This window comes from Marmota flaviventris, chromosome 4 (genome assembly GCF_047511675.1).
Source record: "Marmota flaviventris isolate mMarFla1 chromosome 4, mMarFla1.hap1, whole genome shotgun sequence".
NCBI classification, from domain to species: Eukaryota; Metazoa; Chordata; class Mammalia; order Rodentia; family Sciuridae; genus Marmota; species Marmota flaviventris.
Window position 1 is genome coordinate 164,009,949 of NC_092501.1, and position 18,216 is coordinate 164,028,164.

General features: G+C 46.6%; 1 protein-coding gene across 1 annotated transcript in view; it reads left to right on the forward strand.

The window, feature by feature from the left end:
- Myo16 (myosin XVI) overlaps positions 1-18,216 on the forward strand; it is a 403,324-nt gene that overhangs the window by 368,779 nt on the left and 16,329 nt on the right. Inside the window, exon 33 of the mRNA XM_027938777.3 lies at positions 7,178-7,269. Coding sequence (XP_027794578.3) covers positions 7,178-7,269 — 92 coding nt within the window. The remainder of the gene's footprint in view (positions 1-7,177; positions 7,270-18,216) is intronic.

Sequence of the window (18,216 nt, forward strand, 5' to 3'; positions counted from 1 at the left end):
ATAAAAACATAAAGGATTAAGCATTTGGTGGACTTGGAATGCTCAGAGGTAGAGGAAGGCATGAAAAATCACTTAAAAGGTGAGTGCAGTTGGTAGCAAAACTCTCTAATATCATACAGGACAAATCCCACCTGCCAGCTGCATCCTCAACGTCAATCAACTCAAAAGATGGAGAAGAGGGCAAAAGAGGCCTGATCACCTAAAAGGTGGAACAAGTGGGTCTTGGTGGAAGGTCTAAGGACGTACATGAAGAAAACTTAAAATAATTAAACTCTAAAGGACTCCTTTAGTGCAAACTATGGCATGAATAACTCATAACACAGTACTTTACAGACTAAGAGCTCTCCTGCCAGGCTGGTGACACGGGAGGGTCCTGAGAGTCCACACAGAGAGGAAGCTAGAGCTCCACAGTGTTCAGAAGTTCTTGAATCCAGAAATCCATGCATTCAAGAAAAAAGACAAAGTCTGAATTGAAAGCCACAATATTCCAACTAACGTCCGTGAAAATAAGACAGAACCTATGGGGGATGGCTGAGGTCTTAACGGATGGACACAGGTAGCTTTAAACCTATGTGCTAGGAGAGAAGGGGGATCCAAATAAGGATTGAAGAGCAGAAAATAAGCACCAAGAAAGTAGGAGGGAAGATGCAGTAAGGCAAGGACATACTTTACTGAAATACGGAAAAGGGAACAAAACCAATGTTGGTTCTTTGGGAAAAGAAGTGTTCCTTGGAAACATTAACAGACTTGATAATCCACTAGCCAGGGTGACAGAATAAAGAGGGTGCAAAAAAGAAGACATTCTAGGGGAGAAAGGGATGCCCCCTCCCATCTGGTGGGGTCATTGATGTGTGCGGCAGCTACAATCCCACAATGTTTTAAAAAACTAGAGAGATGGGAAAGGGGTGTCCATACAGGCGTAGGAAGGAAGGGAATTTCCCTTCCCCAAAGGTTTAATTTTTCTGAACTTTGAGGCTAAAGACAAAAGCTACCACTTGGGAAAGTGTCTTAGAAAACTTAACAAAAAGCTCCAAGTCTTGCTCTACAAAAAATTCACCGAAATGCAAAAAACAACCATGCAAATGAAACCGCTCCAGACCCAAATGGAAATGTTCATGGAACATGCTCCTTGAGATTGATACCAGAGAACTGAGCCTTTGGCAATCTCAGGCTTCTAAACTCCAGCATGTAACAAATAGTGCAGGTCCACACCCTGGACACAGATTTATGTGTTTTCCCTTAAATGCTTATGGCAAGCAGATTTTAAAGCTGTTCCTGTGTGGACATTAATTGAAGATCACTTGAAAAATCTCGAGTTATGTGCACAACAGAAAAATCATTTCATTTGGGGACACAGTCTCTCAAAGCAACTTGACGCATTTACGCTGGTCTACTCTTGTGAAAACCATCAATTTCCAGATGCCCGACACTTTCCCCAGGACTATTAAAATATCCAGCTGCATGCCCTGTGTACCAGGGTTCCTCTAGGCATCCTCTGATTGAAACAGTGATGGATGTTGCAGATGAGCCAGTAAGTGCTGTGCAGAGGACAGAGTCAGGAGGTTTCTCCATCTGTATTGGACAACTTGAACAAATGTCCCTGTGTGCAGCATTTGATCTGGTCACGATAACACTTAAGGCAATTAACGGTACAGAATCATAATTCAGATAGTACAGTGTCCTTTCTAAATAAAGGCACAAGATGAAAGTAAATGTTTAAAATAACTTAAAGTTCTAATTGGAACAGAAATAGTGTTATTTTCTAGGAAATGATTTCTCTTTTGAATGCCAGTATCTGCATGCTACCTCTGTTTCCCAGAAATAATTATCTGTTTGCTCATTTGCTGAAATATAGTTATGTGTGGGTAATTATAGCTATCACTTACTTTAATTGCCATCTTTTTACTGATGTGAACACAGACTTGGATATTTTTGTGTGTGTGTACTTAATTATTCCCTGGACTTGTGGTTATTTATCATTAGATTAGAAAGCAGTTTTTAATGTTAGAACATTTTAGCTATATCAAACAAAGTGTTGTGAATATAAAGATGTTTATTTTGTGGGGAAATAGAGATATAAAAATTTCCAACTAGGACATTTTATCATCAGTATGATTTTCTTTCTTGCTGCTCAATGAATATACATTTTATTGCTGAGCATCAGGAAAAACGGCAATTAAAGAATAGAGCCATTACATTTGGGTCTGCCTTTCTCTTTCTGTGAAGATGGCCTCTTTTTCATCTGCTTTATGTCCACCCTTGGTACAGAGTAAGGCTTGCTCAGAGGCAGGACTGGTAAGCTCATTCATGGGTCCGGGGACTTTGCATTTTTTTGCATGGACTCGAGGGCCGTGCTGGACTCAGCAGTCATATCCAGACCACACTGATCTGGACATACTGGAGCATGGCTTCTGGCAGCCCTGGCCCAGGACCACCACTGCCCCAGGACCACCATGGGCCCAGGAGCCTCTGGCTGGAGCCCAGAAAACAGGCTTCCATGCACATCCCACTCCCTCACTTGATTCATAGAACTGCAGAGATGCTTTGGAATTTGTACAGTCATCTGACTCAAAGCCCAAGGGCCAGAGAAAGGGAAACAAGCCTTCACTTGACAATCTGGAATGTTCTCTAATTGTCTACTGTGAGTAACAGGAGTTGCCTTTGGAAAGAAAGCAAGCTCCTATGGCATCCTCTGAGCCCTGCCCGACTCCTGCTTCTGGTAAAAAGGGTTTTGAAGTCATATTACATCATGTCTCATTTGGGCTTCATTCATTGAGTTGAGTTTTTTCTTTTTCCAGCTCAGTTGGGAGTTGAGGTTGTAAATGATGTACTAGATGATCACTTGGAAGTCCTGTTCCTGATGCTTGAGGGGTCACCCCGCCCGTGTCAGACCCCAGCTCTGACACAAGACAATTCCATGACCATGGGCACAGCATATCTCGGCTTCTTAGTTTTCTTATTTTAAAAACAGGGATGATCAAAGAGTCTGCTCCTGGACTGCTCTGGGTATTAAGTGTGGCAGTGCAGACACGAAGCTGGTGCCCAGTAAATGCCACCTGCACACAGTTATCATAAAATCCCAGGGACTTTGGAGCTGGAGGATCCACAGGATTTAGCAACAAAAGCAGAAGTTATACCAGAAAGCCGAGGGGAGCAGGTGGTGGATCCACGTCTCCAAGACCGTGCAGGTGGCTCCAGGGCTTACAGGCACATAGATCCCAGGGCACCCTGGGATAGTCAAATGTGCATGTCATTTTGATGGTCTGCCCTGGTATTCAGGGCAATGATGGACAGTGTAATCTGGAGCTTCTGGAGTGAACCAAGTGAGACTACAGGGGTATGATTCCGGGGGAGGACTGCTGTGTTTTCAAAGTAACAAGAAGGGCAGAATGGTAGGGAAACCTCGTGAAGGGGCAGGTGCGTTACAGGCCCTTGAAGAGTACGTTGAGGACGTGGATTGCACATAGGTGCTGTGCTGTCTGCAGTGGCCAGATGACATCTGAGCGACTCAAGTGTCCCCCTTTGTGTGTTCAGTGAACATGAGAGAACATTGACAGTGGTGTCAAAAGAGGTTAGGAGCCAAGGCCGTCAGCGATAAGGGTCCAGCGAATCAGGGGAGCAAGGATTGCTGTTACCTTCCACGTCCATGAGGGCATTCCTCTGGGCTGGGATGGCCAAGGCTGCTTCCGGGGGAAGGGTGGACTTTTCAAAATGAGCAGAGGAGAGAAGGTTTGTGAATTTGCTGCCCAGTGTTATCTGCGGCAGGAATGGGAACTGAGGCATGGGTGAGTAGGTAAGATGGGAAACAGATGGCCCAGTACAAGAGCACAGGGCCTTGAACAGCAGCTTAGAGAGCCACTCTGTCCTTGCTTTGCTGTTTTTGAGAAATGTGCCTGGTTGTGCTATTGAGGTGACTGTGCAACAGGCCATGAGTTGGGCGTGCCAGGCCCAAGTGCTGTCTCTGGGCCTTGGCAGTCTTTGTGGACAGTCAAGGCTGTTACAGAACAAGCTGCCAGAAGAGTTGAGAGTCTCCATGAGTGAGTCCACTTAGAGGTGAGTGGTGGAACTCTGCGCCCTTAGGCAGGGACAGGGGGTTGACAACGAGGAGAGTAATTCCCTAGATGGGTTTGCAGTTCAACAAATGGGGACTTCTGACTCCACGTCACATAAATGCTGATCACACCCTTGGAGTTCAGGTGGGGGCTCCAGATGGAGGATGGGAAGGGCTGGTTTTCAAAGAGGCTGGACACATGGGGATTATCTATGGCGTGGAAGAGGGAGGAGAAGGAACATCTGGCTGAGAATGTTCAAACTCTGAGAAGAGCAGAAATGGACGCACAGAACAGGATGTCAAGAGAGACCACAGCTGTCCAGTTTCCTGGAAACGAGAGGAAAGTCTTCAAGATCAGAGCCGTGGTGAGCCACGAGGATGTGAAAAGGGGGCCCACACCCCGTAGTTGTGGACTGGACAACATGGGTCCTGCAGAGTGACAGACAGGGGCTACCAGATTCTAACTGGTTAGGCACACACCGCCCAGGGCCGCCCACCCTCACAGTTCACCCCGCTCCCCTCCACCTCAGGGGCTTCTGGGCACCCCTGGGCGCGGCGTGTGGACTGCGTGACCGGGAGCTTCTCCCTTCCTCGGATCCTGTGGAGAGCACCCAGAACTCTGGGACCAGAAGGAGAATGTCCTAGCCCTTCCTCTTTGTGTCCTGGGAGGTCTAATTTGCCGCCCTGAGAGCAGCACCCTTCCTCTACTTGTGGACAGTCCAGGCTGTTAGAGAACAAGCTTCCAGTTTCCCCACACGGGCTCACTGGCCCAGGGCGCCCCCTTTATCTGCTGGAAGCAGCAAGGATTTCCGCCAGGCCAGGCGTCTCCTGCCCAGGGCTCCTCTCGACTCCTCCTCTTGGAGGAGACCCTTCTCATGGGGAGCTTCCACCTCCTGCCCTCTGTCCTCACCTGGCTCTGTCTCCACCTGTGCACCTGCTCAGACCTGCGCCAGCTGTTGCTCTGTTGAGTTGGCCGCAGGTTCCAGGCTTCTGCAGGTGGGGATTGAACTCACAGCTTCAATGCAGTGGTGTCCGTCTCTTCTCAGAAATCTGCAGTGCCATCTCTTGTCTACAGACACGGTCAGTCACTCTCCTGTAGAATCTTCTGCAAACCCTCTGAACCCCTGGCCTGCTTTACTTCCAGAACAATCACTGGTTCCCTCCTCTGGCCAAACCTTTCCCAGGCCTTCCCCTGGCCTGGGGCAACCTTGGGCTTCGCTGCATTTTCTCCTTTCCCTCCCACCAGGCGGGTCTCCCCAGCCCGCTCCCCCTTTCGCCTTCTCCCCTCTCCCAGGCGGCTGGCAGCAACCACAGGGCTTTGTGAGTCCCTGCCGGCAGAATGCACCCTGTGGAACCTGTACCCTGTTGACCCGCAGTCCCTCTGTGGTGCTCGGGCTGCGTGTCACTCCCAGTAAGATATGAGCTTCTCGTCAGGGGAGACTTTTCTGTCCTCGCCACGGTGTTTCTCGGTTATTCAGAGGATGTTCATAAATAATTCCTCATTTTATCTAATCGATCCTGAGTAATGCACATTGTGCTATTGATTAGGTTCTGGGTTTTTGTTTTTATAATCTAAACTGACTTTCTGTTTCGATTCTAAGAGAAAACATCTAATTTATAATTCAGTTTTGGAAACTTGATCATGTTTTCCTTCTCCTGCCTCAGATCCCCTGTCTCAGTTAAGATGCCAGGTGAGCTGGACATGTGTCCTGGTGGTGGACGGGCCTGTGCCTGCCCCTCGGTCCCTCATCCCCCTCTAAGAGGGAGTCTCTCACAGGAACCCCAAGCTCTTTCTTGTTTTCTTGCCTGGATTTCCCACTTGTGCACCAGGTTAGGCCCCAGGCTCCCTTCCACCTGTCTGGGTTCTGGATTGCTCAACACTAACTGCTGGGCTGCACCCTTTCCTACCTTCTGCTGCCAGTATCTAAATACAGTAGTCCCCCTTGCCAGCGGGGGATGTTGCCACTGCTTACGGCAAGGGCCCTTTCTCCAGCACCAGGCTCCTGAGGCATCTCAGGTCCAGGGGCAACAGTGACTTACCCTGCTCAGTGAAGTCAGCCTTCATGAGGAGGTGTTTGTACATTTAGCAAGGTCAATCGGCAGGCCTTGTTAGATGTCGATAGGCTCGCATGGACTTCCCTGAGGAACTACCTGTCTCCTGTAACCGGAACAATGTGCAGTGATTTTCTAATGATTTTTAATTTAGGAATCATGTATATGTTTAATCAATTAAACTATGCAGTTAATGATGCTTTCAGACGAGAGGAGTAATTGCTTTGGTACTTAAAGTTCTCTGGTTGAATTCATGCCAGTGGGTAGTTATTGCTCCTTGTATCCGTTCCTGTTTATTAACCAAGTCACTTCTGGCAATGCAGGGGGTCCCTATCACAATGGTCCCCAACCTTGCAGGCGGACAGATTGGTTCCCAAGATGCACCTAGCAATGGGAACACTGAAGTTTTAAGTTGAGTGCTACTGGCAAGTAGTAGGGAGAGGCCAGGGACACTGCTCAACACCCTCAATGCATAGGACAGTCTCACCAGAGCTGAGTCGGGAAACGTGAGAGATAACGAAGTCATTTGGGGCCTCAGGAGTACTTCTATGCCATTGGCGGGGGGTGCTGCTAAAATTTCCTGGATTCCAATCCAGCGTGCGTCTTTAGCTGTGGACAGAATGACCTGTGATCCGTGGACTCAGCAGACACACACACTTGGTGTCCTCTCTATTTCCTGCTCTCCCTCCCTGATGCCTCTCAAGAGCCTTTTCCAGCAATCCAGGGGGACTACTCTTCTCTGGTCCTTCCCCCATCAACGCTGCTTCAGATTCTCCTCAGCCTCTAGAGAAGTCCCTCTGTCCCCTCCCTCCAGGGCTTCCTGACCCACTCTTGTGACACGGTGACTCATTTCTTCCTTACATCTTCTCTGTCCTGCCGGTGTATTTCCACAGTGTGTGCGACTGTGGCAACACACTGTGTCCCACACTCGGTGGGAAACTCCGTACTCATTGAGCGCTCACTGACGTTTCAAGCCCGGAACCCTAACAAGGTCGGCTTGGTCCAGTGCTGAACAGGTTGCTTCAGGTGGGGAGGGAGACGCCACTCAACAGGGCTTTGTGTTGTGCTCCGCAGGCTCGCCTGAAGAGGACCGGTACTCACGGCTGAGTGTGAGTGGCATGGCCACGCCGTCGCTCCAGAGGCACCGGGACAGCCACACCACTCAGGTAAGGTGCTGCGCGTCCACGCCACTTTCAGCATGTTATGACCCGGAGCTCAGTTTTCCCCTCCTCTGCCCTAAGCTCTTTAACCTAACTTCCCTCCTCTCTCCCTACTCACTCCAGGTTTCTGCTTGCAGGAAAAAAATATATAGAATATCCAAATCAGCTAAAAATCAATGAATATTTTAAAGTAAAACATCATGGATATAATCTATGTTATGATACACTGTCAGGTGATGGTGACCTCAAAACTGCTAAATGACAATATTTTCTCAATTTGACATCAGCTAAAATAGGCAGCGGGAAGTGGCCGCGGCATGGACAACTTGGAGCCCTGTGGCCAGCCATTCAGCTCCACAGGCTCGATGCAGTCCAGCCCCATTTGGGCCACAGCACAGGACGAGAGCTCCATGCATCGCGTGAGAGCACAACTCACACCGCTATTTGTGCAGCTCGTGGATCTCATGTCCACACTCGTGGTGGTTGGCCTTAAAAATGTCACCAAATAAGGTTTATTCAAGAGAAAACAAAGACATGAGCATTTTTTGAAATACGGAGAATTTATGTAATAGGGTGTTCTTTTCTCTTAATGTTGATTTGTAAGTCCTACTTTTAATAATCATCTTTTAAAATGACGTGGCCTTGCATTTAGGGTGCTGCCCGACTCAACAATTATGAAGCTTATTATCAACACATTAAAATACTGTTGCTTTAGCAACAGGATTCTCAGCTTCGATGAAGTTCCAGTACAGTTTGTATTATGTCAAGTATCTACATAGAAGCTGAAAAGGTCTCAGCTGAGAATCCAGATGTCCCCATGAAATCAACTGTCCAGCTAATAATCATCAGGATATCTGGAATTAGGTAGGCATGGCCACATTATCAGCTGAGATTTCCTAGATAACACTGATGAAGTCGTGAGGAAATCAGTGATGTCAGTCTTAGAGTGTGCAATCCGCTAGAACCACTTGTGCTGATGTCTGGGCCCTGAACTAGCGAGAAAATGCTGGTGGTAGTAAGGGAGTGTCCTGCTGTCCCCTCTGCTCCTTGACGATGCATCTACTCTGCGATCATTCACAGAGGAACCTACTCGTGGTGAAGGCGGGTTGGGTTTTTATTGCAGAGTTGGCTCCTCCACCTTACAACACGGTAGGCCATCCGCCATCTTTTCCAGACTTCCACTACAGTGTGGTTCACAGGGAAAAGGAGTGATTTTGAGAGACGGTTCATAAACAGGCATGTTTTCCCGGAGCTTTTCCTCCGATCTTTCAGGGATTTGCCTGAGAAGTAAGGAGAGATGGGAAAAGACTCCTTTTCTCTGGGTTCTGAAGGGGCCCGTTTTCCGAGGCCCACTCCTCTGATGGTGCAGAAGCTGCCGGTCATCTTACGTACTTTCCTTCCCTGAGTAAGTGGAAGGCCACGCTTCTCTTCCATGCAGATTGTGACCTCACACTCGAGGACAGATTCTTCAGGGCTGATGCACTGGGAGAGTGACGTGACCCTGAGATCCAAAGACCACATATCTTCCAGAAGCTCTCTTGTGAGGCGTTTATAGGGCAAGTGCAGACACATAGATGCAGGTTTTCCAGCAATGGAATTCAACAGAAATTTCATGAAGAAAGTCAGTCCTGGATGCATGGGTCCTAGAGCAGTGAAGCCAAATATGGAACAAGAATTGAATCCCTCTCTGAGGACGTCAGTGCTGTAACCAGCACTGCTATCATTTAATGGCATCCTTTTAAGGAGCCATGACATGCATGGGCATCATTGTAGATAAGAGGAGAGAGATGTCGTGACGTGCGTAGGATCACCCAGAAAGTTCACTGAGGCTGGGTGGATGTCAGTTCGTGCATCCTGTTTCTGGAATGAACTAGCCATGAGCCATTAAAAGGAATGGAGGAGTCATCTTTCATAAATGTGAAAAATTTGGGGGGGTCAAGATAAAAGACTAAGTAGCCTTCTTGGTCGTTTGTGATTTGGTGTTTTGGCTGTTGGTCTCACTCTTCAGTTTCTTACCCACCACAGTGAAGATGTAAAGAGAGAGCTGCCCCCTCCTACTTCTCCTTTGACAGCTGGACAAGTACACAAGATAGGCTCAGCCTATCTACCAAGGATGTGGGGTGAGATATAAGGAATGGACATGGCGCCTTGGGGTGACAGTGCAGATCCGTGGGGCTCCACCCGGCGGCAGCAGTGTTTGTCAGAGTGCCTCTGCTGCCTGGCGTCTCTTCCAGCAGCCCATCTACCCGACCTTTCCTCCAGCTTCCATCTGCTGGAGATGTCCAGAGTTAGTTCTGTTGCTTGCAGATAAGAATTCTGTCTGAAACACTAATTTAATTGTTATTATTCATCAAATCCATGTTACATTCAAGGAAGTATTGTTTTATCCTAAGTGTATAGACTCTTCATTGATATTTATTTTTTCATTTATTTTTAATATGATGTAGAACACTTTCTAATAGGAGCAGAGCCTTGATAAGTGGTGGTTGTTTCTTTTATTGAGATAACAACACACAGAAAATATAGATTATGTTGTATTCCATCATAACTTTTTATTAACTTGCCAAATATAAGTCTTTGCATGAAAGCAGTAAAAATGAGTTTTATTAAAAGTAGTCAAAAATAGTGTAAGTTGGGGTAGTAACTGTGTCATAAAAGAGCTGTGCCCATGTGCTGCTTATATAGAAGGCTCAGTGGGTCCATGCTGTGAACCATGATAAATATCCATGACCTTCCACAGCATGGGTATAAATACCACCAACAGTGAACATATGACATCATGGAATTCCACGCACGGTTCTTAAAGGGAGCTTTGTGGACTCAAATCTGAAATCTCATAGGTTTTAGTTGGTTTTGAAATTAGATAGCATTTATAGAAACAATGTGACATCTATCTACTTAAATTTTAGGAGTTCTGAATAATTTTTTGAAAGTTTGGGCTATTTGGCACAATGTACTTGGAAGTGACTTAGACTCCACAGTGAGTGACATACCACATCTCCATCCCAGAATGGCTTCTTGCTGTCTGCTGTGAGCACACCCCTCTGTTGACTCACGGAGCCCAGGAACCTGACACAGGAAGCCTGAGGATTATAAATAGAGCCACAGCATGAAAGCTGGGGGTGGGGTGGGGCAAAACAAGGGGGAGGCAGAAGGGCCTGGATCAAACCTACTGCCTCGTGCACACCCTCAGCAGAAACCTTGCTGCTTACAGGCCTGTGCGGGGTTCCACTATTGACGCTGAAAGATGAGGTGTTTCCTTCTGTTCTTCTGAGCGGGGCTGATGTGCCTTTAACTGACCATTAGCTTTACCAATCTTGCCTTGCATCTCGGTTTCCCCAGCTGCCTATCCCTGTGGCAATGCTGCCCATGTCATGAGCTTCATTTTCATTTTGGGCATTTATCATATTTCTTCTCAAACTTTAAAAATTTGCTTTTTGAAAGAATGAAGTTATTGTGAATATTGGTCACATTCAAATATTCATCACAAGAATCATTGATAGTCTTCGCTAAAAAGGTGGTGATCCAGTGCCCAAGATATTAATAAATATGTAACCCACCCCTGATATAGCTGCCGGTGACAGCCATATATATGATCCAGGTACAACTGACCCACATCCAGAAACAAATAGCTCTGTGGTTGGTTTTACCAAACCATTAAAGAAACCTCCTTGTAATGTCACATATCAACAAAATTAAGAGTAGCAGGCTACTAAATAAATCCAATACTTTTCTATATTCTCTTTTTCTCATATGGATTGATCTAAATACTTTATCACATGGAATCAAAACAAACTGTGTGCTAGATGAAATAATACCAGGGAACAGCAAGTAGATGATCCTTTCAGAAGGAACAACTTATCATCTATCAGCTACTTGCCTATTATCTCTCTCTGACCACCTACCTGTCTATCTGTCATCTATCTATCATCATCTGAGCTGTGAACAGAGGAGGCATCATATGAAGACAGTCACACACTCGGGTCTTCCGAGAACCAGTGCTCTCCACTGGCGATTCACCTGTTAACTATAAGAAACGCAGGTGGCAAGTTAGTTCGATGGTCTGAGTCAAACAGGAGCATTTTCAACAGGGAAAGGGCAGGTTCTGTATAGAAACTTGGAAAATAAAAATTTTAAACATTTTAATTTAATTTAAAAATTCTATATTTTATTTTTTGTCATTATTCAATTGATATATATATATATATATATATATATATATATATATATATATATATATATCTTAAGTATATTAAAATGCTGTGTTTCTAATTGACTCTTATCAATACGGAGAATTCAATCATAAGAAACATTGAAAGAGTGAGAAATCAGAGTAGTGGCTGATTTTTTCTAAAGAAGAAAATGGCCCCGTGGTACCTGCACACACTCAGCTTCCAGATGGGCAACCCACAGTTAGCAGGCATCTGTGCAGGAGAGAGGGACACAGCTGGAAGATATGTGTAGTCCTGCTGACTTCATTCAATAGTATGTTGATTAAATTATTCAAATTAAAGAAAGAGGAGAAAAAAGAACTGAAGAAGAATCCCACATCTGTTAACATGTGGGCATAGAAAACACCAAGTATTTTTCAGGTTATTTAAAGAATATGTGTGGCACGCCTAGCGTGTTGCCTGCAGTTGTGTAAGTTCAGAGAAATGCTTGTCATGGTTATCATGACGTTCCCCTCTTCCAGGGTTAGTATCCTGAACACCAGTTCTGAATGGGACATAGCGGATGCAACCTAAAATAGGTAGGAGATCGTATAGTACCAACAGAACCCAACAGCTAACTGGGATTTGATAGAACCTATCCTGTGTGTAGTTTGAAGTGGAATTCTTTTATGTGCTGGTATGCCTTTATGAAAAAACACAGCGGGTGGTGAAACAGCCAGCTACAGTGCGTCTTGCTGTTTTGTTGTGTTAGGTTTCGAGCTGGATTTTTAAGCACAGTATTTGAATTCTTGATTCCATCCTGCCACAGAGGAATGCTCATCACCCTGTGGTTAGCACAGCACCTTCTCCATCCAGACTTTGACTAACCAGAATTATGTCCGTAATCCTGTACTACCCATGAAAACTAGCTAGTGCTGGGCATCCCCTTAATAGGTTAAAAAAAATGGGTTGCTCTACAGGTTATTGGATTATTCTGGAAATGGTTATTATGTTGTTGGGATGGTGTTTAGTCAGCTTTTTCACTGCTGAGGAGGAAGAGTTTATTTGAGGGCTCATAGTTTGAGAGGTCTTAGTCCATAGAAGGCCGGCTTCATTCCTCAGGGCTAGAGGTGAGGCTGAACATTAGGGCAGGAGAGGGTGGCAGAGGGACGCAGCTCACATCACAGCCGTCAGGAAGAGAGACACTGCTCTCCAGATATAAAATATACCCCCCGTAGCCATACCCCCAATTAACCACTTCAACCATACCCCACCTGCCTTCAGTCACCACCCAGTGAATCCAATCAGGTATCAATTCACTGATGAGTTATAAAGACTGTCACAACCCGATCATTTCTCCTCAGAACCTTCTTGCATTGTCTCACACTTGAGCTTTTGGGGGACACTCACATCCAAACCATAACATTCTACTCCCAGCCCCCCAAAGCTCTCATTTATCTGACAATGCAGCCTACATTTAGTCCATTCCCAAGAGTCACCATGGCCTCAACAGTTATGGGATTGTTCAACATTCAAGTCCAAAGTCTTCTCTGAAGCTCAAGGAAATCTCACATGTGAGCTCCTATAAAATTAAAAGCATTTTACAAATTTCCAACATATAAAGGTACTGAGCACACATTTCCATTTACAAAAATAGGGGCATAGAAATAAGGGATGAGACCAAAGCAAGACCGAAACCCAGCTGGGCAAACAGGTCCTGTGGTTCTGTGTCCTGCATCTGGAGCACATGGCATCATGATGCTCTCTCCAAAGGGCTTGTGTAGATCTGCCCTGTGGCCTTGTAGGCTGCAGCCCCAGGGTCTCTCCGTTGGCTTGTCTCTGCTGATTCCTCCAGCTTTCCTAGGATAATGCCCCACTGCCGCAGTCCAGCTGCAGCAAAATAACCGGGGGGGTGACGAGCAACTTGTGTAGATTGATACAGCAGGAGTGGGAGCCGTTTATTGTAGGACAGGAGGGGTATATATACATTCCACACAGCTTATCTAATTAACGTAAACTAGATACAGCAGTCAACCAATAAGGAATCTCCACACTTAATGGCTAGCTGGTGTTACTTCTCAAACCACTCCCTCTGGCAAAATGCCAGGCGCCACCCCGACTTGTTTACAGACTCTAACATTTGCCAGGTGCCACCCTGACTTGTTTACAGACTCTAACACCCCATGTTACTGGGCATTTCTTAATCTCAGGGGTCTCCACTGCAGCTTTGGCTTCCTCTTCACATCTCCACACCTTGACTCCTCAGCGGGTGTCTGCAGGGACCCTGACCCTGCTGCACTTTGCCTGGCCTCACAGGTCTTCCTTTGAAATCTTGGTGGGAGCCTCCGTGAACCCCTAACTCCAGCATCCTTCATTCCTGCAGAACCAGCACCACGTGGTAGACACCAAGATCTGCCACCGTCTTGAGCAGTAGCCAACACTCCAGGCACCCTGGCTGCAGCAGCCTCTGAGTGTCTGGGTGGCTGAGCCTGTTGAAAAAAACTTCCTGGGCCCCCTTGTGGAAGAAGGGTCTCCACTGGTCTCTTCTCAAGAGAATCTTCACCTTTACTCCCTGGAGTTTGAGACAGGTGTGATCTTGCCAGCTCCTGAGATGCCCTCAAGCCATCTTTCTTATTGTCTCTGGACAAAGTCTTTAGCATTTCTGTAGTGGGTAGTAATGTCTTTAACAACTGCAACTTCCTTAGCCCTGTTTCACTCCAGCTTTTCAAGTCCATGTTTTTCAAATCTTTGTGCCCTGCTTTCTTCTCCTGATTATCACAATAAATTTGGTAAAAACCTCCAGCAATACCCCTCCTACTGCCTAAATGCTATGCTGCCTAGAAATTTCTTCTGTCAGATTAAGAAGTCCATCACTTTTAAAATCAGCTTCAGAGAAAGTCTCAGGACACAGGCAAACTGAAGACAGCTTCCAGCCAGAACATAATACAAATGGCCTCTACTCCAAATTCCAATAGAGTCCTTTTCTGAGCCCTGTCACTGACCACAGTCCTATCAGCATTCTGGTCTTCTGAGCTCCCACCACAATTGGCCATTAATCTCTGCTTATAACAATCTAAAGCATTTCCAAGAAGCACTGCTAAACATCTCAAAATTCCTCCTACCCAGTGCCAAAATGCTCAAAAAGCTTCTAAACCACATGGTCAGGTTAATCACAGCAACAACCCCACTTCTCAGTACCAATTTTTGTTTTAGCTTTTTCACTGCTGTGACTAAAGGACCTGACCAGCACAATTATAGAGGAGGAAGAGTTTATTTGAGCGCTCACAGTTTCAGAGGTCTCGGTCCATTGAAGGCCAGCTCCATTCCTCAGGGCTAGAGGTGAGGCTGAACATCATGATGGAGGAGGGTGGCAGAGGGAAGCAGCTCACATCACAGTGATCAGGAAGCAGAGAGAGAGAGACTCCACTCTCCAGATACAAATATATACCCCATAGCCATGCCCTAATTCCCACATCCTGCAGATACACCTCATCTGCCCCCAGTCACCACCCAGTTAATCCCATCAGAGATCAATTCACTGATTAGGTCAAGACTCTCAACAACCCAATCATTTCTCCTCTGAGACCTCTTGCATTGCCTCACATGTGAGCTTTTGGGGGATATCTCATATCCAAACCACAAAAGATGGTTTATCATATATATATATATATATATATATATATATATATATATATATATATATATATGATGTAGCTGGACACAATACCTTTGTTTTATTTATTTTTATGTGTGCTGAGGATCAAACCCAGCATCTCGCACATGCTAGGCAAGCGCTTTACAGCTGTGCCACAACTCCAACCCCAGCCCCAGATGTTTTATCTTTTCCATCTTGAATCAGGTGCTCTCATTGGATGTTTTACGGTGAGAATTAATTAGTTCTAGGTTAAATGCAGAAGCCTCGGAGTTGAGGGACTATGCTGGGAGGAGCTACTGATGTCATGCACCTCCCTGGCCACCCCCAATCCCAGGGGAGGCACCACTGCCACAGGGAGCCCTGGTTGTCTCCTTCATGTCGGACAAGGCAGCTGGACTTGGGATCTGTTGTGTGTGGTCCATGCACAACCTAATTAAGTATCCTCATAGAAGATGTCCAGAGGCGGGTGATGCTAGTGACTGTCAGCCACACTCTCTAGGTGTGAGTTCACCTCCTGCACTCAAGCTTTTCTCAAAAGCAAGTTTTCTGCAAACATGGGCAGTGCTTTCCTTAAGAACAGCGTGTCAACGATGTAACACAGTGGAGGGGAAAGGAGAAGAGCCAGATTGCAGTGTCGCTGTGACCCAGTGAAAATGCCTCTCCTGATGGCCCAAGGGGTGGGGGGAGCAACGTCCAGAGCTGCCCTGAAAGGGGAGCGCTGAGCTGCTGCTGGGTGTGGACATTCTGAGCAGGTGGCTGTTGCCAGATTCTGCCCAGAAGCTCAAGTGTCTGCACACCTGTGAGCGGGAACAGGGCTTCCCATTTCTGGTAGTGCTTGGCTTGATGATTCATTTTGCTTCCTCACCAGTGGAGTACGCATTCCTGGCTGCTGTGGGTGCCTTGGACCTGAGACTCCCCGCACATTCCTTTCCTGTTTCCTGACTGCTCTGGGGGACTTTCTTGATGATTTTAGGAATTCTTTAATATTCTGGATAACACTCCTTTCTAGCTTCCTGCTTGGCAAACACTTTGCTTATTTTTTTTTCTGATCAGTTTAACTGGAAGTTTATCACTTTTATTGATCTTTTAAAAACTATCTTTTGATTTCATTGATTTTCTCTGTTTCTTTGCTGTTCCATTGATTTCTATTTTCCTGTTTACGATTTCTTCTCTTTTTCTGGTTTCTTAAGTAGGTAGCAGAGATCATTGATTTGAGGTGTTCTGTTTTTTTCTATGAAAGTAAAATGTTGCAGTTTTTTTATCGGAACACTGTATTAGCTAATCCTACCACTTTTGATGTATCTTATTTCCATTTTCATTCAATTCACAATATTTTCAACTTTCCCTTGGGACTTTCTCCTGGACGAGTGTTGCCTACTTTCCAGATAGTTGGGAGTTTTCCAGATAACGTTCTGCTGCTGATTTCTGGTTTGATTTTGGTATGATCTGAGAAAATGCCTTGTGGGATACAGTTTTCTTAAATTTTAGGACTTGTTTTATGGCCCAGGGAGGTTTCTCCTTGTGGAACGTGCTTTTGAAGAGAGTGTGTGTTCTGCAGTCACCGGGCAAAGTGTTCTAGAAACATCCATCAGGTCATGGTAATTGATGGCATTCCATTCTATATTCTTGCTGATTTCCTCTCTCCTTTCCCTGTCCATCGCTGACAGAAGAGTCCAGGAGTCTAGCTTTGGCTTCAGTTTCCCCAGCATCTTCCCCAGGTGGGTAGAAGTGCTGTTGGATGTCATGGGCATGAGGATTATCACGACCCTGGTGAAGCAGTTACTTCTTCATCCACGACACTCCTCTTTCTGAGTTCTCTTGTCTGTGTGAAGACAGACACTCGTCATTCTGTTGACCGTCATCTGCACAGAGTGCCTTCATTTCTTTCCCAGGGCTCTGTGAGATGCTCTTCCTGTGCCACCCAATGTGTGCTGCTGGAGCCGTGGCCACCATCACCGTGGAACCTGAGGACCTTCCATCCCCTCCCTTCACAAATCCACCTTCAACTTTGAAAGTCTTTGTCTCTGTATTTGACGGGGTTTGGTGGAGGTGGCATACAGGTGGCTCTTGTTGGTTTTTGTTCAGGCGGAGGAGCTTTGGATGGGCCGTTTACATGTGACGTGATCATGGATAGAGGTGGATCCAGAAGTCCCTGTCATGCTTCCCGTTTGTCCCACTGCTTGTTTCCCTCTGATGACTTCCTCTTGGATACCCGAAAGCTCTGGAATGTTCCGCCTGGCTTACCCACTGCCCTCTTGGCTCCTGTGTGCGTGCGGTTGCTTTGGTGATGCCCATAGACGTGTGTGTAGTTGCCGCCTGTTTGCAGTCAGCCGCAGCGGGGGCCTTTCAACCTCCACACAAGGAGAAAAGGGTTGGCCTGCAGCTCCCAGTCCCCTGGGCCCGTGCTCCTGCGCTCTCCTCCTCCCTGCAGATCCGAGTTTCCCTCCAGCCAGCTTTAGTGTCAGCCAAAGGGTCTCCTCCGGGACCCGCCTGTGGCAGGGCTCGGGATTCTCTTAGTGTTAAACCGGGGCCTGCCATTGTCTTCCCCGGTGGCCCTCCAGGATCTCGTGTGTCGGCCTGCCTTTCTGGTTCCTCAGAAACCAGTGTTTGCATTTCCCCAGGTCGTGCTGTAACCTGGGGGACTCAGCTGCGGTGGGCTCACGCGTCTTCATCTGGTTTCCACAGCGTCCCGTGTGCGTTCACAATGTTCCTGTAGTCACACCGATGGGCTCCCGCAGTCGGGGTTTGGCTCTCATTCTGTTTAAGAAAACCTCCTGGGTATGTACTTAAAAGGAAACAAAAGCCCTTCTTACCCAGCTGCCTGCCACAAAGTCATGCCCCTCTGTAACTTTTTTCTGTAAGTTCTGTTTAATTTTGTAACCTGGACTTTTCTCGTACGATAGATGTAAGTCAGGGTGAAATTTTACAGTTTTCTGTAGGGTGTCTATCGCTGCACACGTGTCAGTGTAAGGCCGTGGCTGTGACCCCGTCCTAAAGCAGGAAGGCGCACGCTGCCAGCAGTGGTGTCCATGCTTACCCATGACTCCCCGACGCTCCTTCGGCATCTCCCTCTCCCCAGGGCTCCCTGAGCTTGCCTCTATAAGGTTGCTCCCACAACTCTGTTCCTCTGTGTGACTTATTTTGTGG